The sequence below is a fragment of the Pinus tabuliformis genome, chromosome 2_1, assembly GCF_031772625.1.
Source record: "Pinus tabuliformis cultivar Carrire ecotype Pingquan chromosome 2_1, CPIR1, whole genome shotgun sequence".
Taxonomy (NCBI): domain Eukaryota; kingdom Viridiplantae; phylum Streptophyta; class Pinopsida; order Pinales; family Pinaceae; genus Pinus; species Pinus tabuliformis.
In genome coordinates this window covers 344,495,373-344,521,609 of record NC_142299.1, presented here as the reverse complement: position 1 = coordinate 344,521,609, position 26,237 = coordinate 344,495,373, and the positions used below count along the sequence as shown (strand labels likewise).

The 26,237-nt window shown below is 38.6% G+C and overlaps 1 protein-coding gene across 1 annotated transcript in view; it reads left to right on the top strand.

Moving 5' to 3' along the window:
- LOC149200269 (putative ATP-dependent helicase At3g02060, chloroplastic) overlaps positions 1 to 23,169 on the top strand; it is a 52,121-nt gene extending 28,952 nt beyond the window's left edge. The window contains exons 5-8 of the mRNA XM_089399545.1: positions 21,977 to 22,021; positions 22,213 to 22,383; positions 22,535 to 22,720; positions 23,000 to 23,169. Of these exons, the coding sequence (XP_089255671.1) occupies positions 21,977 to 22,021; positions 22,213 to 22,383; positions 22,535 to 22,720; positions 23,000 to 23,101 (504 nt within the window). The 3' untranslated portion in view covers positions 23,102 to 23,169. The remainder of the gene's footprint in view (positions 1 to 21,976; positions 22,022 to 22,212; positions 22,384 to 22,534; positions 22,721 to 22,999) is intronic.
- Positions 23,170 to 26,237: the final 3,068 nt, after the last annotated feature.

The following is a 26,237-nucleotide window of genomic DNA, read 5'->3' as shown; positions in this document are numbered from 1 at the left end:
TTTCCACATTGAAAAAGAGAAATGGGAAATTATTGGTCCTCAATTTGATTGTGTTCCCATTTATGACACCAACAAGGAGGATGAGGATGAGATTGGCCTTCCCTTCCCCTCAGGCACTATTTATGATGACATATCCATTGATACCGTTGGGAAGGAGAATCTTCATTTTCCTTTGCATAAAGAGGGGCAGTTGGAAGTGATCAACTTTCCTTTTAAGAGAGACCCGGTCTTTGATACTAAGGGAATTGATAAGGCTCCCACTTCTCCTGAGTATGATTCTATGTTCAAATCACTTGAGCCTTTAGATTATGACCTTGGGAAAGCACAACTCGTTGAATGCAATATTTCTTTCTTTGTTTTTCCTATTGGTCATTATCTTGAGTCTTCATCAAGTGATTCCCTCACCCCTGGTCATATAATGTCAAGTAGCTGTGAGCCCTCCCCCCCGCTCAAGTATAGTGTCAAGGAAAAGCCCTTCATCGATTATACTTTTCCTCCTGGGACACACCCTCAGGGTTTTGATCACTCCATAGTCTCCCCTCTCCAGTGTAATCATCATGGCCAAACTACTTGTGTTTCTTCATCTTGTCAGCCTCCCTTTCCCACTAATCATAACCCAATAAAGGCCTTAAACCATGACGTAAATAATAAGAACAATGGTGGAAGTAAAATACCAGAGGTTGCCATCCATCAAAGGTTTATATGCTTCGTTGTTGACATCTCTATATTTTGGTTGTAAGAGAAGATCTCATGGACTAGATTACATCCTTTTCTCACCTCTTCTCACATAATCATCCATGTGTGGGCATCATGTTTTCCCACCTCCCGCCCACATCATCCTCCATGTGTTTGGATTTGCATTCGCTTTGGGGTTTGCTACATGAGTAGTCATACTGGTAGGCATATGTATATTGATATGATGATATGTTGGTTGCACAGGCTTTATGATTACGCCTAGCATTAGCATTATCACATGCATGTTAGGGTAGGATGCATTGCATGTTGATTTTTGCATTAGAAATAACATCATCTGATGCATATTTTATTTTCTATTGATTTTATGGCCTATCATATTAGCATGTGCAATCATGAGATGCTGCGAAAACATGTTGCCCTGTGTTTTCCATCTATTATATGTGCAGGTGACAGGTCTACGGTAACCAAGAGATTGTTGGAGTTCTCGTGACCTCCCATTCGAGTAGCTTCGCCCACTTCTTTAAGAGATCACATCTCAGTTGGAGCCAAATTTTATCCACCATTTTGTGGGTAATATCCCTAAGAGAAAATTTTTCTCCAAGATGGTCCTCAGTCAACAGCCAGCAACCCCTTGCAACCACTAGCTAGTTCATTGTGCCATCTTCTCTGCCACCAGAGCCAGCCATGTGGTCCCTCGCCCATCTACCATGATCGTATGTTTGAAGGTGGGCCTCCCGAATCTAAAGGTTGTTAGTTTTTGGTAGCATCGGAAGTGCTCTAGCCTTGAAAATTGGTAGCATCGGAAGTGCTCTAGCTAAGGCACATGAGTTCTAAAGAATCCATAAACCGTTTGGTGAAATCCACCCGAATTGTATTTTATTAAAATAATTAATATTTTTAATGGAGTTCCTAAGTCTAAACTTAGGGAAATTAAAATATTAATGGGTATCAATCAAAATATGGGTGAGAATGATCTAGAAGGCGGATCAAGTCATGTTTTAATCTTAGCCATTGATTAGAGACTTAATCTCGGCCATTGAAGACTCAACAGTAAAAGTATAAAATGGAGGCTTGGGGTTCATTTAGAAACACACAGAGAGATTGAGGAAATCGATTTTCTGAGATGAGAAGTTCTCAAGAGGAGAATCGATTGGGGAGATCTTGTTGTTGAGGGGTAGAGAGAATCCGAGAGAAGGACTTTCCGGAAAATACAGAACAGAGAGGCGGACAAAGCTTGCAGAGAGGCAACACAGTAGCCGGGAGAGGTGACGCAGAAATGCTACCTGTCATGCAGAATCCAGAATTGCCGGAACAGCCGAGAGAGCTGACGCAGAAAGCTACCTATCATGCAGAATCCATAACTATCGGAACAACTAAAACTGCCGTGAATCGTCAGAACAACTGGGAGAGCTGATGCAAAGGGCAAAGAAGGTGACGCAGGGTTGACACAGAGCCTGAAAGGCTGACGTAGGGCCTACGCAGGGCTAGCGCAGAAATAACCGGGGTTAGCCAGTCTTGTGCTGAATCAGTCGAAATTTTGCCGGGTGAAGTGAGGTAAAACTCACTCAGATTTTCCACTAGTATTTTCTCTATTAAGGGTGGCTAGATGAGCATCCTTGGTTTGTATTCAAATATTTCTCCTACATAATAATAAACCCTCAGAGCTGCTAGACCGATTTTCCCGCATTGGGTTTTTCTGGGGACTATTGTGTCCAAAAATGAGTGTATCCTATGTATCTTGTTCTTTGCTCTCTTTTCTATTTCATGAGATCAAATATTTAATAAGTGTAGGCTGTAGAAGTAATTTGCTTCAGTATTCAAAAGAATAACTTGATGAATGTAATTTAAAAAAATCAAGTAGGTGAAGTATATTCAGATTTGCTGTAGTAGGGATTCCTTCGAGTGTAGGAATTTTCACATGGTATCATAACATTGATTTTGAAACAGGAAGAGCAGATCCAATGCTGAGCAATGAGGTCGGAAGCTGCACTTGGCAGCAATTCAAATCCCCTTGAAGGGATTGCGCAGTCCTTGCCGGGAAGCAGATCCGAGGAAATCTCTCTCTGAGTGAGACGACAGAGAGGTACGATTTTCAGTTCGTAAGTTTGCAGAGGCAGAGGGAGTGACGCACAGCCTCAACGCAGTACTTGAAGGATGCAGTTTCTGCCAGGGAAAAAATTTGCTGGAAAAGAACGAAGACACATAGAAGGGGAATTTTCTCCTCAGAGAACTTTCTGCCAGAAAGTTCAAATTTCTCACTTGCTGAGCAACTGAGCAGTGCTAAGCAGTGACTAGAGGAGTCAGTTCGACAATTGGGTGAGATGGCATTGCATGGGCTCAGAGATCAGGACAGGTTGGACAGAGCCTCCAACAATGTCATATGGAAGACCAAGATCTTAGCTGTTCTAGAGGAATATGATCTTGAGGCCTACGCAGAGCAGTGTTGGCAGCAGTGCAGACGGCACAGTGTAGAAGTTAGCATCATCGTAGAAGATTCAGAGGGTCAGTAGCAATCAGATTCCAACATTCATTGTATTATGCTGAACATAGTTAAGTTCAACTAATTTTAGATGTTTTTTAGTTGCTTCTCTCAACAAATGTGTTTCATTACGGATGCAGTGTTAGCAGTGGTAGTGCTAGCAGCATAGAAAATGCAGCGTTTGAGAGAGAGCTGCATTACAGATGTAATAGTGGCAGTGTCATGGGCAACATTACAGTAGCAGCTGCAGCACAGTGTTGGTGGCAGCGACAGTGCAGAAAGGAGGTGCTTCAGAAACAGAGCAACATGCAGGTGGACATTGTTGCCAGAGCACTTTCCTCGCTAAGAGGGAGTGTTAGTTTTTGTTAGCATCAGAAGTGCTCTAGCCTTTGAAAATTGGTGGAGAGACTAAGGCACATAAGTTCTAAAGAACCTAGAAATCGTTTGGTGAAATTCAACCCGAATTGTATTTTATTAAAATAATTAATATTTTTAATGGAGTTCCTAAGTCTAAACTTAGGGAAATTAAAATATTAATGGGTATTAATCAAAATATGGGTGATAATGATCTAGAAGGCAGATCAAGTCATGTTTTAAGATTAGCCATTGATTGGAGACTTAATCTCGGTCGTTGAAGACTCAACATGAAAAGTATAAAATAGAGACTTGGGGTTCATTTGGAAACACAGAGAGATTGATGAAATCCATTTTCCGAGGTGAGAATTTTTCAAGAGGAAAATCGATTGGGGAGATCTTGCAGCTGAGGGGCAGAGAGAATCTTGGAGAAGGATTTTCCAGAAAATACAAAACAGAGAGCTTGTAGAGAGGCAGCGCAGTAGCCGGGAGAGGTGACACAGAAAAGATGCATATCACACAGAATTCATAACTGTTGGAACAACCAAAACTGTCGGGAACTGCCAAAATAGCCACGAGAGTTGACATAGAGGCAACGCAGTAGCTAGGAGAGCTGACGCATAAAAGTTGCTTGTCACACAGAATTCAGGACTGTCGGAACAATTGAAATTGTCGTAACCGTCGGGAACTGCTGCGAATTGCTAGAACAGCCGAGAGAGTTGACACAGAGGGCAGAGAAGGTGATGCAACGTTGATGCAGAGCCTGAAAGGCTGACGCAGGGCCTACACAAGGCCAATGTAGAAATAGCCGGGGTTAGCCAGTTTTGTGCCGGATGAGTCAGAATTCTGTTGGGTTTTCCACCAGTATTTTCTCTGTAAAGGATTGCTAGATGAGCATCCTTGATTTGTATTCAAATATTTTTCCTGCATAATAATAAATCCTTAGAGTTGCTGCACCGATTTTCCCGCATTGCATTTTTCAGGGACTATTGTGTCCAAAAATAAGTGTGTCCTATGTATCTTGTTCTTTGTTCTGTTTTCTGTTTCATGAGATCAAATATTTAATAAGTGTAGGCTACAGAAGTAATTTTCTTCAGATTCAGAGGAATAACTTGATGAATGTAATGAAAAAAAATCAAGTAGGTGAAGTAGATTTAGATTTGCTGTAGTAGGGGTTCCTTCGAGTGTAGGAATTTTCACAAAGGTATGCCTTGTCATTTAGAAATCGAGTATTGTAGTTTTCTTAGCATGGACACTTTTGGGCATGGAATAATGGGGGAGATTTGACAGAAAGAATGGGCTAGGTCTGTGATTCTGTCCCCTAGACCCCTCTTAGGAATTAACCTTGGATTCTAGTCCCGTGGGATCTCTTTTACTGACCATTTGGTTCCAGGGATGGTATTTCACAGGAAACCCCGTTTTTGGTTCACAGGAAACCCCGTTTTTGGTTGTGTGGTCCTACTCCCTTATCCTACTATATTACACTCTTTCCATTCATTATTACCCTGTTGACCATTGGAGTGTCACCTGATGTTTATATGAAGACTCCATGCCCAAGAATGTACCAGTGGACACTTGTATCATCAGATATCATCAATGAACAAAGTTTTTAAACTCTACTTCTATTTTCTCATCATCTTTCTTGTACTCAGATTCCGCACCGTGTGGGGAATTGTATTAAGTGATACTAGTAATGATGAGTTTTGAATCTGTAACAGGCCTAGGATGTTGGGACTCGTTCAACAAACAATTTCACCTTGGAGTGTTTTTTTATCCCATGGACCTCATTAAGCCTCTTAGAGGGCCCTAAGACATGCATAGATTATTATTTGACCTCTCGAGAGGCTTATTCTTTCATTTATGAGCTAGTTTGGTGGGCTTGTCACCAAAACTTAGATTATTAGAACATTATTTTATTTTTGGGTTTACGTAGGCCACGGAGGCTAACTTGAACTCTTCATTAGTGTATAAATAAAAGTGAGATGAGTTCATTTGCTCATCCTCACTTTGGATTGGATCTCTTCTCTCTCTTGAGAATTTCACACCTTTTCTTGGAGGATGAATTGGAGCTTTATGGATGAATTTTGTTGTGTGGATTTGGTTTATCTTGTCTTGGAGCTTCTCCCTTGTCAAGTTGTGGATGGTTGGATATATTCTATTACATGGAATTACATGCTTTTAATGTTATTCTTGTTTTACTTTGTCATATACATTGGACTGGGATTTTCACTATTTTTAGGGCTAATTGCTGCATGCATTTACTGCTTTAAATTGTGGAATTTTGTCTCTATTATAGCATCTCTTAATGTATGGGCCATGTAATGTGAATGAAATCTCCTAGGGGTAATTCCATGAATGAATTGAACTTGATAAGCCATCACCTTTTGTACATCGAAGTATAAATGCTACAAGATTGCTTCTCTTTAACCTAGAAGGCTAGCAAAGTAGTCTTGAGGCCTCAACCAAGAACCAAAGGTCCTCACTCATTTTCATCATAGATTCCATTCCCCCAAGACTAAGGCATTGATCTACCAGAAGGTGGTCACCTTAAACCAATTTCTTTCACCTTTTATTGGGTCTAGCCAAGTTGGGTCACGTAGGGCATCATTTTCCTAGTGAACTAGCCCTCCAAAATGTTCGATCTCTTAGCCCCTCCTGTGCTAGTGTTTCTTCAAGACCTCCTCCAAATTTGAGGCCATTTCAACAATCGATTTGTGAGAAAATCCAAGCCCTAGCTCCGAGATCAAACTTTTCCCTAGCATCCCAAAGGCTAGTACCTTATTGGATCAATTCAACACCTTTAAGTGAATATTCTTTCTTTGATCCTTTCCCCTACCTTGTCTAGGCTAAGGACACCATTGGTTGCTAAACTCCTTCCTCTTGACCTAGACTGGGTCCACTTGGTCCCGTGTGGTCTCGTTCCTTTGGAAGACAATTCTTCAAGAACCATCCGGGATACCAAATTGAACAAGAATTTTGGGGATCAAGAAACTCCTTCATAAGTCATATCCCATAAACCTAACCCTCAAATCGTCCCTGTTGATTTGGGGTAGCATCGGATGTGCTCTAGCCACGAAAATTGGTGGAGAGGCTAAAGCACATGAGATCTCCAATACCCATAAATGGTTTGGGCAGAATCTAACCAGTTTGGGAGATATGAAAATAATTAATATTTTTAATGGAGTCCCTAAGTCTAAACTTAGGGAAAATAAAATATTAATGTGAATTAATATAAAATTGAGTTAGAGTGGTCCAAAAGTCATGGATCAAGCCAGGTCTAATCTTAGTCGTTGATTAGGGACTTAATCTCGGTCGTTGAATTGTCAATGAGAAAAGTATAAGAGGAGGCTTGAGGGTCACTTGGAGAACACACCAAGTTGATCAAGATTTCGACTCTCTGGGGCTGGGTTTGTTGAGGAAGTTGAGAGAGTGATCAAAGTTGCAGCTGAGGGGCAGTGAACAGAAAAGCAGAGAGGCAGAGATAACACCAGGAGGATCAACGCAGTAGTCGAGAGTGAGGTACGCAAAACTAGCCAAGGGTTCACGCAGAACCAGCGAGGGCTCACGCACAGGCAGCTAGGAGCTACGCAGTACCTTAGAGGGCTAGCATGGGTGACATAGAGGGCAAGAGGGCTGATGCATCGCCTCCAAAGGCTGATGCAAGCCAAGCCAGAGTGACGCTGGGAAAACGATGTGCCTGAAAGGGCTGACGCTGTCCCTAGAGGCTGACGCTAGGGTTTTGTGGGACAGATTGGAGCTGTGAAGCTACTAAATTGATTATCTGGGGTTACAGCCGGAACATCTATCTTCGACTAAGAGGTACTATTGCCGAGATTATTCTCTGTTAGATGAGTTGGTTTTGGCACCCAGATTGTATTCAAAAACTGTTTAATAATAAAACCCTCAGATAGCTGCACCGTATAACCCGCATTGGGTTTTTCCGGGGACATTGGTTCAAAAAAACGGTGTCACTTGTGTGTTTGTTTTGTTTCCTTCAGTTGATGATATGTAATGTGTTGAGCATGTACTTTTATTTATTTTCAGTATTTACATGGTAAATAACTTGTTAATTAATCATAACAAGTAGGCAGAAATAAATCAGAGAAGTACATGAAGGGTTTCTAATGGGTTAGACATAGAAATTCCAACACTCCCTTCCTTTTCTTAGAAGACATTGTATCTTGCTTAGAAAGCAATCAAGCTCCATCTTTCAAACTCTTCTGGGAAGGGGATTATTTGGGTCACTCCACATCCATTCATTGATTTATCCGTCATCGGTGACTCCATAACGTCCCGGGTCTCCTCCCATTGGTAAAAAACCATAAATAGAAGGGCGCCTTAGCTGAGGTGACAGTGGGCTAAGTCTCCATTTGTTGCCCTTGGTCTAGCATTTTCCCTTTAGGGATCCCCTTTAGGTCCCCTGCTAGTTTGAGCGGTAACAATGCCTTGTTAGTGCTCCAAATGCTATGTCTAGTTGTGATGAGGTGTGAAAAAGTGCCATGATGTTGGAATCATCCAAAATTTTAGGAAGGTGTCCACCTTAAATCGCCCTCTGGTGTCCCAAGTCCAGCTGGGGTGCCATCATGTCAGCTCCATGGGTCTCCAACTATCAAAACAGAGCCTACTCTCTCTAATGTTAGGGCTTCTTCAAGTGTAACAAGCCCTCTCAAGTCTCTCAATGGGAGACCATCCTCAATTGGGCCCTGAATCAAATCTTGCCCATGAGGTTTTGTTAATGCCAGTCTGCTGGCATGCTGCATCCAATGGTGTCATCATGAAGAACAAGGTCCTCTCTAGCGTTAGGGCTTCTCCAAGTGTAACAAGCCCCCCGAGTCTCTCAATTGGAGACCATCCTCAACTGGGCTCTGAATGAAGCCCTGCCCATTAGGTTTTGTTAATGCCAACCTGCGGGCATGCATCCAATGGTGTCATCATGAAGAACGAAGGCCTGGATCTTAAGGGTTTTTTTAGAGATGAGACATTTGCTCAAGTCATCAGGAGGTTGAACTCTCTAAATGCTGCATCTGCTAAGCCATCTATCTCTTTGAAGAGGCCTAGGTACCTATGGAGTGAGTGCCTATAAGGCTAAGGCTACCATGGACCACTTGACAAGAACAACATGAACTCTAGTGAAAGCAACCATCCATCAAAAACTAAGATCATATATGCATTTAAGTGGACCAAATTTGGATGTTAAGGGCTCATTAATACTTCAAACAAGGATCATCTTCTGATATCTAACTAGACCAAGTCCTGTAAAGGTGTTCCTAATCTTGATAGAGGTGGCTAATGGTTAACCCACTGTTGCATGAAGCATGGGCGTTTTTTGGAAGCGAAGCATTAGAAGCGTCATTTTCCAAAAATCGTCGAAAGCGAAGCGTCTCTCTCTCTCTCTATATATATGTATATATATTCAAAAAAACATCCAAAATACCAAATTAGTTGTAGAAGATATGAAAACATGCATATTTGTACATAAATCAAGATAGATATGACATCCATTGTACATCAATGATTAATTACTCGAGCATTAACCATCTAGATGCATCAACCATCTATAATCTAGATTCCTCTCCTCTTGTCTAGCCTTTGCCTCTACTTTGGTTCTCTAGGGATATTATTCGATATCGCCCAATTTTGATCAAACGACCTAATCCAAGCCTTATAATATGGTAGGAAAAAATTAGCATGCATGATCAATGATTTTGAGTTGAGTGAAGGGTACATTTTTGGTAAGGCCATGACAAAGGAATTCAACAATCAGCACCACCAACACTAGGGTACATATAGGGCTTGGTGCTCTTGATTAAATGCCAATCACATTCCCTCATACTTGATATAATCTAATGAAATGCCACATTCCCATTGATCCTGAAATCTTGAATATTGATAAGTCTATTGAATTTTGAATGGGATATGAAAATTATTTTTCTCCATATGAAGTTTGATGAGGTTGGAACCACTCTTAAACATCCTGAGTCATTTCATGGTAGTGTTAAAAATTTAAGTAAAGGGATGAAAATTAAATCTTTCACTTTCATCTTTTTACTTTAAGAATTTAACATTACCATTAGGGAGCATCTAGAAAGTGTCTAGGGAGCATCAAGGCGACATCTTGGGAGTGTCCAAAAAGAATAATTCCTCACATAATAGTTATGAAATTCCAACAACAAAAAAAGCTTCGCGGAAGTGTGTGAGTGATTTTTAGAATTGTGGTGGACCTGTAGTTTGGCCTATGGAATCGTTTCAGAACCGTGGTTCAGAAGCGTCACGGTTCTAGAAGCCCAGGAACGGAAAAAAAGGGAGGAAATGCGGTTTTGATTTTCAGAATTGTTGTTTTGCCCGAGGATAGCCAGTGGATCCATCTTAGGCACGAATCTACCTCCTAAACTGATCCAAGACACGAATCTGCCTCCTAAACTTGGGGGGGTGGTTCATGCAACATTGTTATGGATATGCAAGAAATGACCGTAGATTAGGAAATGTTCTTGGATCTTCTAACAAAAACTATAATGCATTTGAACCATTGATGAATCAAAACATTGTATTCTACAAGTGCAATAATCTTGGTCACAAGGCACATGATTGCAAGTTTATAAGAGAAAATGCTTCAATCATAAAGACAATGAAGCCAACTATGATATGGGGAAAGAAAAAGAAGGAAGATTGCAATCTAGCGTTGATTGTTGAAGATAAAGAATATGAATGGTACATACTACAAACACAATCCCAATTAATAATATACTTTCACATGTACATAATCAAATACAAACCTCTGGGGTCTTACAAACAACTTGTTGTTGCTTCTCAATTTTCCATAGTAGGGCTATCAACAAAATTTTTGATAGAAGATTCCTCAATCACATATCTTTCCTTCCTACTTTCTCATGCAACAACATATCCTTCGAAATTCATTCTTCAATTAATACCAAGTTATGCCCTCCCTCTCAACCAGGAAGCACCTCTTTATCCAGACTCCCTCTTAATCTTAGGGAGATCTCTTCTATTCATGCTTCCTTCAGGAGATCAACTTATTCCTTTTCGAATTGGAGAATCTTTCATGGCTTCCCACCATTTCATCAGAGTTATTATCATCCCCATCATGCTTATCACATCAATGAACATCTTCACCAAGTTGAAGATTGTGTACCTGCACAACTAAAATAGAAAGTACAACCAAAACTATAGAAGCATGATGTTAGCCATATCAGAATCACGAAAGCATTTCATATATATATCAAATACCCAAACAAGAGACATATACTCTTCAACATTTTGCTAGGGACTTTGTTATATACCCTAGATAGACTACTTCATAACGCTAGTCATTCCATCTAAGGTTTCAATGTTACTTCCAAAGGTATGACATACCTTACTACAACATATACCAAACCCTAGAAACAATTCAAATTATAGATCTACAAAGAATCTAACATCCTTTCAAAATACATATGTTAGACTTCTCGCTAGGGATTCATACAAATCCTAGATTTGATGCAAAAGTAATCAAAGTCAATCACAACTGAGTCATTAACCTGACCATCTTCCACTATGGTTAGTTCCAAACCTCTACATTTTTCAATCAACCATCAATCAATCACTAACATGACCAACTATTACTAGGGTTAGTTGCAAACCCTAGATTTTAGCAATCATCAATCTCAACCAACAAACCTTTCACACATCTCAAGTTATCATATAGTTAACATTCATTAGAGGTTTCTACTTCAACTAAGGTTCAACTCCAAAACCCTACAATTGATAGATTTACCAAACTTTATACAAATCTCAAATCATCATATTCCAGATATTTTACTTTGACTAAGGTTTAATTCCAAAACCTTAGTATTCCATTTTCACAATCTCAACAATCATTTCATGCATAGACCTCAAATTGTTACTTTTCACACTAGACGATGTCACGATTAGGATTTAATTGCAAAGCCCTAGATTTTCATTTCCAACAATTACTAGACAATTTTACTTCACTAGGATTTAGCTACAATACCCTAGATTTCCAGATGTCATCATCCTAGAATTTCAGACAAGGACTTCATTAAATCCTAAGACTCATGAGCATCAATGACTAGGTCAGCACACATATCTAAGATTCATAACCATACATGAGCATATCATGTGTCCAATAACATAAATACATTTTGACCTAGACCAAGCTAGGGATTCAACCAAGAGGTCACATCTATACATGCCTAGATTTCATCATCATGCAAATATATTTCAAATCATGTGTTAGTCAAACCCAACTTCACAAATATCAATAAGAGTTAAACACACAATCATCTTGATTACACTAGGGTCTAATCAGACAAATACTCACATACCAAGTAAATCAATTCTAAGACATTATAAGGGTCATGCTCACATATTCCACCAAACCCTAATAAGCTACGGTTCCAATGTAGAACACACATTCTACCAAACCCTAATGAGCTAGGGTTCCAATGTGGAACACACATTCCACCAAACCCTAATGTGCTAGGGTTCCAATGTAGAACACAACAAACCCTATATTACCAAAAATTCAAGGTTTCGAGATTTTAGACCTTATCACTCAACCCTAACAAGTTAGGATTTCCTAATCATACCAAAATACCAAACATGACATCATCAATAAAAACTTCAACTAGCATTTCACAATATCCCTAATCAACTTTAGGATTTCAGACATTCACAATAGCATACCCTTTGGTTAGGGTTTCCAGAACCTGTCTAGGGTTCTACATAGTCTATCAAGTATATGAGTGGGGTGGGTAGATTTATCAAGAGATGAATCACCCAAACAAGAATCACTAAGATTCAATACAACTAGTCATAACAAAGTTAGTAATAGATCATCAAATGAGTAATCTTTCAATCAATGTATTCAAAGCATACCTTTGTTTCTTGATTAACCCTGTCTTGAGAGATACTCCTTCTTTCAGATGTTTTGAAATGCCCTAATTTTACAATAATGAGTTGACCTAATTTTTACAATTAACCAGAATTTTAATCGAAACCAAAAATTTAAATGCAAATACTTACTTGGATATTTTGTTTGGAAAATTTTGCTGTTGTTACTCCTAATCTGCTTCTGTTACCAAATTGACCGAATCCACCCTGCCTATTTGGGATCAATCTCTTCGGTTCCCAGACCCAGAGGACTTTGAAATCAAAGTCGTCTAGCCTCGTGCCCAAAACTCCAAGAACAAAGGCTCAATTGCTCAATTTTACAAATTTCTTTGGCCTCAGGCTTATTCCTCAAATTTCACAGCGTTCCTTTTTCCCCTTTTCTGAAATGTCTTTCCCATCTTATATAGAATCATGTTCTATCTCCAAATGGTGACCCCTTGTTCGAGGTTCCTCCAGTGAAGATATAAGGTGATAAGCTTTAGCTGAAGTCTGAGCAGGCATCTGCCACCTACGTTAACGGTTGACAACAAAATCCTTTTAATAAAACATTCATATCTTATTGTATTCCTTGTTTACATTATAACTCCTGTCCTTGTGACTTTATATTATATTATAATTCCTTTGTATATTATGTATTGTATTTCCCTTGCTATTTGTATAATATGTATTACATTTAATTTATTTTTGCACCATATATATTATATTCCCTTTTATTTTGTGCAATACATTGTCTTTCCCCTTTATTTTGTATAGTTATATATATTATGATGGTGGTACATACATTAAGTACCTCACTCAATATATTTAATATTTATGTGAGTTAGGTATTCACTTAGAACTTTCAATAATTAATTCGCTTATCTTTTTCTTGACAATTTTCATAATAAGTTAATATGTATACTAGCGCAGTGCATGCGATGCATGCATATGTAGCTATCATATGCATGCTAATATTCTTATGCTGCTTATAATTTGAGATGGCCATTACATGTTTTCCCTAGTCAAGACAATAGAGGGAGAAAGGTGATTATTATTTAATATAATCAAAACTAAATGAGGACATGAACCTAAAACTGAAAAGACTTGAGATACTTATCTTTGGGAGTTGTTGGGAGCTTCCTCCAACTGTTGAGACCTGCTGCAAACGCACCCCATGAGGATGGAAATCCTTATAGAGCAGTGATCTTTGTCCAAAACAATCTCATAAATGGCCAAAAGATCATCCATGAGTCTAACTATCTTCACAAAGAAGGTTGCCACAATATCTTCTTTAGTCATTTTCGTATTCCTCAGCTCATTCTTCAAACTTGCTACTTGACCAATGTTCATAATAGTTAACAACTTCAACAAGGCTTCATACATCTCCTGAGCATGATCGATATTAGCTATGAATGGGACAAGATTATCTTTTATCCCTTCTACCATCAAAGTCATAGCCAACAATTTTAAATCCCTGAATTTCGCTTTGTCGGCATTATTGACTTCTTCAATAGGCTTCTTTACAATTCCTTTTACCCAATCCAGCACCTCGTTTTTCTCGAGGATTAAGTCAATCCTCTTTTTCTAGGATCTGAAGTTAGATGCTCCTTCAAGCTTGTTCTCACCCTTGATTGACTTAGACATCTTCCTTGAGTATAATAGATTCCTTCCCTGAGATAGTGCCTATGAATGGATCTGTCTTTTTCTTCTTTCTTCACCAAAGCTTTGATCCCATGTTGGAAAATCAGAAAGGCAGCAAAGATTTTCTTGATCTTGATAATTACTTGTGACGTTTCTTATTATTACGATTCTTTATATCTTCTTTCTTTAGTTCATCAAGCAATTACCAAAAGCAACAATACATAAAAAAATGGACACAAGATGTAGGCACATGCTAGGGCAAAACCCCCCTTGAGCGCAAAATCCAGTCAAAGTAGCTCTTCCTTATAATAGTATTCTTTAAGACTCCTCACCCTAGACCAAGACCAAACCTTCTCTCCACACCAAGTCAGCTTTTAGAAGATTGACCTCTTCCCAACATCTTCAACTGAGAAACAACTAACAACTTTCAACAACAGTCCAACTTAGAAGACTTCGATCTCCCAATCCAGAGCACGAAACAGAGAGAGATCACCACCAAAATTTACATTTTACTTGACTCCTTAGACTCACTCAAACTCGCATTCACTTCGGCTTCCCAGCAACAGACTTTCTCAGCTACCCACTTCGCACTTCTGCCCAGCGACAAGATTTTCGTACTTCTGCCTAGTAGAGAGAATTCGAACTTGATGAGAAATGATGCACCAAATGAATTCGATGTCCTTCCTTTTATAGGCTTATTGTGGGGTCAAATAGGTTCTTAGGCCGACTTGATCTTCCCTTAGGCTGACATGGTGTGGAGGTTCCATAATTCATATTGATTCAATACTAAACCTTTTTACATGATTCAAAAGCCCAAGAAGGGTCTCTTTAAATGTACAATAATTCTATAGACTCAAAAAAAAATCTATAAGTCCTCAATGGGGACTTTGACCTAAAACATGGTGACCCAAGCATGAAACCCATGTTTTAATAAGTCACAATAATAATAATAATTCTTTTTTTATTCTTTTGACGAGTACATTACATAGTGACTCAAGTATATTATTGAAGACCGAACATAGTTACATTTTCCAACAAGTAAGAGGGAGAAAAATATCAAGACAGACACCTTGTGCATGGTACTCTCAAATTGATGGCTATTTGGTTCTACAAAGAGAAATTCTAATCCATTGTTGAAGATGAGTTTGCGATTTTTATTTCTGACTAGGGGGTTGATGACCTCTCTGTCCTGTAAGAGGGAATTGATTGAAGTATCTTGGTCTAATGCATGACTACTTAAGATTAGAAGCATGACAAAATATTGATGAAATCTTTGTTGAGATCCTTCAAGAGTTTGGCATTGTGGACTGTGAGTCCACGGACACTCCCATGATTACAAATTTGAAGAAGTTGCGAAACTTTGATTTACTTGGTACTGTTAACTAATTGGCTCGCTGAACTATCTGTTGCATAGGTATGCATATTCTGATTGGTTTGGATGTTTTGAAGAGCACTTATGGATGTTGTCTTAGCCTGGATATGATGGATGAGTATTGCGCAGACCTCTGTTGCACTTAGCACGATTGGAGCTAAGTATGTAGTTGATTATTCAGCTTGTGGTGAAGCAGCTTGGCTTTGAAAACTGTTAGTTGGTTTGTTTGTTTGATTAGGTGTTGAAATTGTTGAAGTTTCTAAGTTTACTTAGTTTTAGAAACCCTTCATGCACTTTTTCTGATTTATTTCTACCTGCTTGTTATTTTTCTTTAACAAGTTATTTACAAAGTAAATACTGAAGATAAACACCAGTGCATGCTCAACATATTACAGATCAGCAACTAAAAGAAACAAGAACAAACACACCACATGACAACATTATTTTTGGACCAATGTCCCCGGAAAAACCCAATGTGGGAAAACCAGTGCACCTATCTTAGGGTTTTCATATTAAGCAATATCAGAGTACAATCTGGGTGCCGAAACTGGCCTACCCAACAGAGAATTTCCATAGTAGCTATACCTCACAGTTTGAGAGAAATCTCCTAGCTGAAACCCCGAAAAATCCTTTCAGTAGCTCCTTAGCACAAAACTGCTCTGCAACCCCAACGTTTGCCCAATCTGGATTGTGTTAGCTCCTCTCTGTCTCACGCTAGCCCTGCGTCAGCCTTTCTTGGCTCGCGTCAGCCCCAGGAGGCCCTGCGTAAGCTTCCTTGGCCTCTGCGTCAGACACGCTGGCCTCTTTGGTGCTCTGTGCAGCACTTGGCTGCCTCTGCGTGGCCTTGCGTGAGCCCTTGCTAGCTCTGCGTCACTCTCCTTGGCTGTTGCGCTGCTCTCCCAACACAATCTTTGCCTTCTCTGTTTCTCTGTACTCAATGCCCCTCAGCTGCTCTCCCGATCACTGATTCTATCTCTCTTAGCAAACACCGCTCTAGAGAATAGAATGACTGATCACTCTAGTGTATTCTCCAAGTGACCCTCAAGCCTACTCTTATACTTTTCCTGTTGACATATCAATGGCCAAGATTAAGTCCCTAATCAACGACAAAGATTAGTTCTGGCTTGATCCATGTCTTTTGGACCATTCTAACACAGATTCATATTAATACACATTAATATTTTATTTTCCTTAAGTTTAGACTTAGGGACTGCATTAAAAATATTAATTATTTTAATATCTCCTGATCTGTTTACAATCTACCCAAACCCTTTCTAGGTATTGGAGATCTCATGTGCCCCAAACTCTCCACCAAATTTTGTGGCTATAACACATCCGATGCTACCACAAATCAATATAAATTGACCATGATATATTATAACAATCAAAGTTGTGTAAAGTTTTATGAGAATTTTCCCTTTCATGTCCTGTCGAAGCACATTGAGATCAAGTATCCAGGATGTTGTCCAAAGAAGAGTTGTGAGGCTTAAATACATTTCTATTGATGAGCATTGATGTTTTTCACAAAGCCACTACCCCGGATGAAGTTTGTTTCTAAAAGAAGCCTGGAATGGTTGAGAATCCCTCTTGGAGAGGGAACATTGATTGATAGCATCATGAGAATCTTCCTTAGGCTGTCGCTGAGAGGCTGTAGATTATGGTTGGGAAGATTATCACTCCCTTAGCCAATGAGTGTGGCTAGTGAGATTGGTTCTAAGGCATGAAGTGATCCCTTAGGTCATGATCCTCGAGAGATCAATAGGCTTGGTCAGGGGCACTGATTTTGAGTACTCTCCCTTGGGTCATTGCATTTGATTGAGTGACCATATGGTCGGGGAGATTGACCCTTGACATTGAGATCAGGATTCCTTCCTCCTTAAGTCAATGTCTTTGACTATGAGATCAAATGGACTTGGTCGAGAAGATTGATTTTGTGTACTCTCTTGCATCATTCTGCTTGACTGAGAAACCATTTCATATGGTTGGAGAGTTTGGCCTCATTGATTGATCCCATGGTCAGTAGGGCACTGACTTTGATGCCATTGGGTTTTGGCTTATGGGATGAGTTTGATGCTATGTATCTTTCCTTATGATGAGACTTGTACATTTGATCTCTCCCTTGGGTTGTTATTGAGAGACCAATGGATTGGTCAAGGAGATTGATCTTGAGAGAGAATGAAAAGTACATCCTTGGCTAAGAGGGAGGGTTGAAAAATGGTAGCTTCGGTTTAGTATTTTCATTAGAAAAAATGAAAGAGAAAATATGATTTTATAATTATTGGATTATTACCCGACAACTGCTCAAGTCAGCCCCTCCAAGATCAAGTCAGTCTGCCCAAGAGATGCACCTATTCGCATGGATGAACAACTATAAATAGAGCATATTAGTTCTCCTCCAAAACATACTTTGAATCTCTCATTAAGCTCTACATAACATTTTAGATCTTAGACATATATCTTTTGTGGTTAAATGTGAATCTGTGGTATGTATCTTTAGTGGAAACTTGCAAGCCTGAGGCACTTACTCTTTGTGGAAACTTGTAGACCTGAGGCACTTTCTCTCTGTGGAAACTTGCGAGCCTGAGGCACTTTGTCACTGTGGAAGGAGTTTGAAGTCTGAGGCCATAATATTTGTGGAACTATGCGAAGATTTGAGGCACCTCACTCCGGGGAACCATACAAAGTTTTAGGCGCATGTTTTGAGATACAATGTGAAGCCTTGTGGCACAATCTGAGGTCTATTGTTGGACAATCTTGTGGATAGACTAATGGCATATTATGGACAAACTTGTGAACTCTTTTGTGGACAGTCCTATGAACAATTTTGTAGACAGACCTATTGCATCCTATGGACAGATTTGTGTTGAGGATCAATGCTTTGTTAGAGGGCTGGTTTGGCACTTGTGGGAGGTCATCTTGTTGGTCAGTATTTGTCTATGTGATCTTATCAAAGGTATGCTATTTTGACTGATGTACAAATGATGAATTGAACTCTCTCTCATAAGGAAAGATTTCTAGGTTTTCCCCCTTGTGGGGTTTTTCCCTAGTCATTGACCTAAATTTTTGGTGTCTCTTGTCTTATTGTTGTACTGTGATCTCTATTGCTCTACTGAAGTTGATAATTGAAAATTTTCATGTGTAACTGCTTAATGATTATTATGCTCTAAAGAAGTCAAATTGTATCATTGGAAGTAGTTATCAGTTTGCAAAATTGTTCGAGTCTTGTTTGCTCTAGAAAATTAATTAGAGAAAGGAAGTGAAGCATGGAGATAGAGTGCGCATGAGTATTGACATCAATGACAAAGGGGAAGATTGTTGGAAGAAAGTTTTCATTGATGTCAAAAGGTGAGTGGGACATAAGCAGCACCTGAAGTATATTCAGATTTTGGTGGACAATATCAAGACAAACACAAGAATGTATTACACCATCTTGTAGTGTTCACCAAGACCTTTCGAACGAGCTATGGCTTGCCCTCTAACTTCTCTCGGTTGAGGAGAAATGATTTTTTCAAGATGAAGATTGAATTTTTGGACCTAGTCAAGTTGGCCCTCCCACATATCAAGTCGGCCCTGTTGGGGTCAATGAGGCCTATAAGTAGGTTGTCCCCTCTCCCATTCTGCCCAGTATTTCGGTCAAGTAAGACAGAGCAAATTCAGACCTGCAAAGGTTTTATATATCATAAACCAAGGAGTTAAGCAAATTGAAGGGAAGTTTTGAAAGCTTGTTTTCTTGTTCTGGTTAGGGTTTTCTGAGAGTTTTTTTGGATAAATTTTGGAGCATTTTTGTGGAGCAAACATTGGAAGAAACTCAGGTACTCTAGGCAAAATCTCGGCCCTGCAACCAACCATAGACAGCATGATTGCGGCCTTGTAACAGACCTCTGAGGCAGCCTGACTTCAGCCCTGTAACAGACCTCTGAGGCAGCCTAAATTCAACCCTGTGACAGACTTCTGAGGCAGCCAACTTTTCGGCCCTGTGACACCTCTATATTCGGCTTGTCTTAGAGGTAACTTGAAGCTATTTGATACTGTTTTGGTGCAGAATTTTGCAGGAGTTTTGGAGCAGACTTGAAGGCTGATTTGAGCAGGGTTGGAAGTAGATTTGAAGTGTCACGGACCCATTAACTGTGCATGAGCATTGACAGGTTTTGAAGACTGGATTAATTACAGATTTGATGAGATTTTAAAGGCAGACTTAGAGTGGATTGGAAGGCAGTTTTGGACAATTTTGTTGAAGCTTGTGTTCCAGGGGGTTGTAGCCTCCTTCCTGTTGGTACAGGAAAACCCAAGGGAGTTGGTGCTCCTTGTCAGTTGCAGCTGACAAAATCGTAGGGGGTTGTAGCCTCCTTTGAGTTGGAGCTCGTAAATTTTGGAGATTGTTATCTCCGCATGTATATGTAATAAATTATGAGTTTATCAATTTAATCTCATTACTGAGTTTTCATGTGAATTTGATGTACTCTTGTTAATGATCTCTTGCATGCTGGTTTATTGATTTAAAAAGGTTTTAAAGGAGCTCAATACTGATTCAACCCCCTTCTCAGTATTGCTGAAATTTCCAACAAATCCAACTAGCCTCACTTGAATACGATAATTTGAAAACCATTAACTAATAAAGCAAAGATAGTTTCATTCTTTTTGCATAATCATCATGAGGAACAAGTGGCTCTGGTTAGATACCATATATAACAAACTAGTAAATCTAACATGCATAATTTGAACACAACAATTTGCAAAACATTAACTGATAAAAATAGAGATTCATTCTTATTGCATAATCAACACAAGGAAAGAGTGGTGAGAGTATTACCCGAAAGTGCCAGATCAACTCACAAATTAGGTGAATGCAGAACCATTGTGCTCCAATATTTGATCCAGCTGACTGCAACTAAGTGTGGGGAATGACTCTTCTCATCCATTCCCTCAGTCAACACAACTGAGAGCCCACCGAGCTCTTAATCAATTACCTATGCCAACTTTTAATCCTTACTTCCCAACATTTCCCTAGCAAAGAGATACCTCTCTCCCTTCTCCACATTCATTAGATAGAATTATTTATGTCCATCCATGCAAAAAGCTCCAATCATAGGTTCCACTTGTCATCATACAACTTTTTAACCTTTTCTTGATTTAAGTTTTCCATTAATTCCATTTAGTAATTATCTTCTTTTTTTACTATATTCCTTTATTAATAAATCAGTTTCTTTATTTAGTTATTATCCTCACATTATTATTTATTATTATCTTTTACTTTATTTATTGATACCTGTTATTATTTTAAGACTATTTATTTATTTTATTTATGTAGTATCTATTACTTATAGGCATTATGCCAGTAACCAAACCAGGCTTGAGAGCCTCATATTTTCACTCAACCCTATGGGAATGCTACTCCAAACCTTGCAAGCTTCCACCTTGCAAGAAGAGTTCAAAATGATGCATATGAAAATCAAATGCCCAACTGAGTTTTTCCCCTTGTTCTTAAATCTGTTCAAAATCTTAGCCTCACCTCTTTTTATTAAGCCTTGTGTTACACACTTAAGTTGCATATTTAGGAGTATAGACCCTCCCCAACTCGTAACAATGCATTAGGCACATCGTTACAGCTTAGGATTCCTAAGGTATGGAATTCCAATTCAAAGACAATTGTCATTTTTACAATGCTCCTGCCCAGAGGAACCATCATAACTTGGCTACACTCTTGGAGTCACATAAAAGTTGATTCATTATAATGTCCAATGGGCCACTATATGACCAACTTAGGTCACCTGAAGCTCCACTTATTTTCCCTTAAATGTAGGATTTTCTCTTTGAGAGGAAATTTTAAGCATTTTAAGGATCATAGCTCCATCTCCCAGACTACAATTATACAAATAACAACTTGTCCAAAAGAGCACTAGGGCAAACACATAGACAAGTCCTTCACACCACCTATCCTACTAAAATTTAGGAACCCTCCAAAAAAAAATAGGAAGATGATCCATTCATTCCCTAAAATGTAATAAAGCATCAGTGAAACCATGCAAACATAAACTACCCACTGAATATGAACTGCTCGCCACACCTGGTTCTCATTCAAAATGGCAAGTGGGCTGCACAATACAGAGTGCTCCAAAAAGGGGCCATTACAGACAATATTCTCAATAAGTTACTAATTTGTAACTTCATAGGTCAAATATTTAAGGGGCATGAAGAACAGAAGAAAAAGGAAAAACATTACTACAAAGAAAAAGTAAAGTGTGTTTGCAATTCTTATTTCGTTGTTTCCATGTTACTTGCATGGACAGCCAAATTCCCAAGGCTCTGTTCATTTATATTTGCAATAGATTGGGAAGGGATAACACTGAATTTCTGCCAAGAGTTTGCATAAAAATTAGAGGTGATAAGCCTCTTAAGATTTAACGTAAGTCTGTTTTATTTGGATCTTATCTACTATTTCATGGAACTTGACAATATGTTATATGAGCTCCAATTCCATGGTTGTGTATATTGTTATAGTCAAAATGGCTAGAGCTAAACCAGATGCATTGTGGATTGCTTTCCAGGTTGGACAACATCGATTGATGCCTGTACCATATGAAGATGTTGAGGTAAGAATGAAACTTGATATGGCTTGGTTAGAGAGACATATCAACGTGGCAATTTGAAACTATTTTCTTTTGTCAATATCATTAGTTTGGAATCACACTATGAATGTTAAACCCAGACAAGTTGTGGGATAGAGGTGGCTTGCAAAGGTTGGTACTTATGTCTGCTCTGTTGCTTTGTCTTTCTGTGGCAGCTTGATGTAGATGTAACCACTCGTTTGCCTTACAAATATATGGATGAGCTGGGAGATCCAGCAAGAATAATTGAAGAAGCTGAGGCAGCTGCTCGGAAGGATTTACGGAGTCTTGTACAGTTCACAGAAAAGTTGCGTTTTCAATATGGAAAAGAACCACCATCTATGGAGGTATACTATTGATTGACTGGTCACCATTCACATGTGCAAAATTAATTTAGCCAGGAGGAGGGAAAAGTTGAGGCATACTACAGAAATGGATAAAATGTACCACATTTGGAGATCTTTTTCTAATTGTTCCTTTAATGTGATTGCATGCCAGCTACTATTGAAAAAGATTTATGTGAAACGAATAGCGGCAGATCTTGGGATTAGTCAAATTCTGAAGGCTGGAAAAACGATTGCAATGAGAACACAAATGACAAAAGAAGCATTCAAATTGTTTGTAGAAGCCATGTCACCCGATTCTTTCTGTTCTTCTCTAACATTTGAAGACAACTATATTAAGGTTTGTTGGTATCCATTCACGATGCATTCCAAAACTATTTGAATTTGAACCATCTTATGTTGTTGCGTTATACTGGTTATATATACCACCATTACCTTACTGCGCATGGTGAAAAGTTGTGATATAATTTATAAAAACTTTCAGAAGCATACTAAATCACATGTTTATTAGTTGAAATAACATTTATAAATGGCTTTATCAGGGCATATTTTATGGTTTCTTAAATCCCAAATCGTAACTTCTGAGTTTGAGAGACTTATTAACATTTTCGGAATGCAGGCACAACTACTTTTGGATCTACCAAATGAGCGGCTGCTACACTGGCTATTTGACTGCTTGGTAGATATGCACAATTGTTTACCAGCATTTGTAAAATATTGAATACGATCTCACGGTGACCATATTTGTATGCACATTTTGTCCACATAAATCATTTTCTTTCAAATTCATTCTTGTGGATGTCTTTTCTTACACCTACCATGAGTTGTTCTTCTAGGCATTTTATGTCTATTTCATTGTTGCGGATGCCTTTTCTTAAGATAAACCATGCTTGTTTTTGTCTATGGTTAGTGCTCTCATAAAAAACTATATTTAAATTTAAATATAAATAGGAATGCCCACCAGTGGCCAAAGTCCATCAAAAAGCAGAAGTAATGTTATTTCAAATTACTTGTGTTAATTTACTGGAAAGATTGAAATTAGTGATTTTCTCAATGTCGTTTACTATTCCTCAATGGAATGACATTGTTTATACCGTGTACAAAGGATTCATTCCTGTTAATTTTTTGCGCTTCTAAAATTTTCTGTGCTAGAAGTTGTGGAGTTATGCATAGCTGAATCCTGAAGGAAAAAGGAAAGCGTGATATCAAAACAGTGTGTCAGCTAGACCATTTAGCAAAAGCCTGAATCCTGAATGAAGAAGGAGAAGCTTGATATCAAAACAGTAGTTAGCTAGAGTCTAGGCTATTTAGCTAGCTAAAACTTTCAGCTTTACATAACTCCACAATCTGTAATACGGTAAATTCACAGAAAATTCTAAAAGTGCAAAAATAATTAATATGGATGAAGCCTTCACACACAGTATAAATCATAGTAGCAAGATTCAGTTATACTGGCTTTTTCTTTATGGAATTTCAATCCAGTCTAGTAATAACATCGCATGGTCAAATGCATTTTAGGTCTTTGATAAGGTGCATGTCTTTGATGCATGGACAGGCTTCCTTGTGTTATAAATATGGACTGTAAAACATCAATTTGGTGTCTGGCCAGGCTGTGACCTGAAAATAATAATATTATTATTAGATAAAATTCTTTTTAAATCCTAAAAAATCTTATAAATATAAAATTAATTGTAAGATTTTCAGAAAATAAATTATTATATTATATTTAATGCACATCATTATTGAAATTGAAATTCTCCTAAATTTTGGTAAAATGCACATTTTTATGTTTATGAAATGTATACTTCCTTATTGGAACCCCATAACTTTGCTACCATGGTATAAAGTTTAAACAATGCAATCCTTTGTGGAATAATTAATTACAAGATTTCCAGTAAATTTGAACCAATAAGTGACTACTACGATGGCATAAATAATATAATCGAGTCCTTTGTGAAATAACTAATTGCAAGATTGCCCTACCATGGTATATAAGTGACTACTACGACGGTACAAATAATATAATCGAGTCCTTCGTGAAATAACTAATTGCAAGATTGCCCTACCATGGTATATAAACAATGGAATCCTTTGTGGAATAACTAATTGCAAGATATGCAGTAAATTTGAACGCATAAGTAACTTATGTGCACACATATGCCTTACAGCAGATTTTAGCATTAGTGATTTGAACGCATAAGTAACTTATGTGCACACATATGCCTTACAGCAGATTTTAGCATTAGTGATCACTAACCTGCTTAACTTAAAAAAAAAAGGATAGGGTAAGTCTTTTTTCAGAAGCATTATATTAACTATTATATTAACACCAAAACACAATTTACATTATATACAAAGTCTCAGATGGTTACAAAAGCACAATTTACATTATATACAAAGTCTCAGATGGTTACAAAAGCTGCGACAGCAGCCCATCATGTATCATGTATCATGTATCCGTGTGTCGAACCCACCCCAGCACACAATTTACATTATATACAAAGTCAGTCTCGATGGTTACAATGATGGTTACAATGCGCATGTATCCAATGCGCATGTATCGTGGGTCGAACCCACATAATAACCCCAGAACACAATTTACATTATATACAAAGTCTCAAAGTCTCGATGGTTACAGTCGCAGCCCATCATGTATCCGTGTGTCGAACCCACCCCAGCACACAATTTACATTATATACAAAGTCAGTCTCGATGGTTACAATGATGGTTACAATGCGCATGTATCCGTGGGTCGAACCCACATAATAACGCCAGAACACAATTTACATTATATACAAAGTCTCGATGGTTACAAAAGCTGCAACAGCAGTGCATCATGTATCCATGGGTCGAACCCCGGTGTGGAGGTAAATAGGGCACCATCCCAGCCACGCGGGATAACGCCAAGTACTACCGTGCTTAACTTTAAATTCACTGGAAATATTGCAATTAGAGATTCGCCTCAGTGGAATGCCATTGTTTCTTACGAAGGTTCCATCCCGCCAATTTTTTTCTGCGCTTTTAGAATTTTTTTAGTTAGAAGTTGTGGAATTAACAAAACTGTATTGAAAAATTGCATGTTTTTATTATTAGGACCCGGTATCATGCTTGCTTAGACCCGACTGGTGTTTTCGCCCATTTTTATTGCCATTTTGTTCGCTATAGCTCGGGTTCTAAGATCACCCTTTCCAACCTTCGGCAGCGATAGTTGATGCCCTTTCTTTTCAGCGGGAGCTTCTGGTTTCGCTTTCCATTAGATTAATTATTCCATTGGCGAGCTGGCTATAGATATCACTAAGAGCTCCTGGCCCTAATGGACCAAACAGTACTCGTGAGCCGTACAGGGTCGTGTCGTGACTGAAATGGCTCCGTTGGGAAGTACCAGGCGGTAAAACGTCGAGTTATTTCAGGGTTCTCTTTACGGCGTCATCGTCCTTTGGTATTTTGCAGGAGGGTTTTATCATTTTGGCATATTCATTCATTCGCATCCACGATTAATTGATTGATTTTAATGATGTCCACTAGGCTGAACAGGGACCAAGAAAATAACCGCCCTAACTCATCTTTCATTTTTATTTGGATGTCAATTCTGCTATATGGATTTTGACTAGAAGGCTAATAATCTGGTTGATTTTATCCTCTAGATGGTGGATGTTGTGGACCTTTACGCTGTTTTAATGGATATACTTTAAGCGGCACATTTCATGATAGAGTGTCATTTTGTCTCCCACACCTCTATTGTAGAATATGCAAGTTCTCTCTTCCCAAACTTTCTTGGGTACTTTGTATCAGTCTCACATCTAAGGAAATGTGATCTTGTTGTGGGCTATGCAGCGAACAACCTTGCTTTTCCCTTA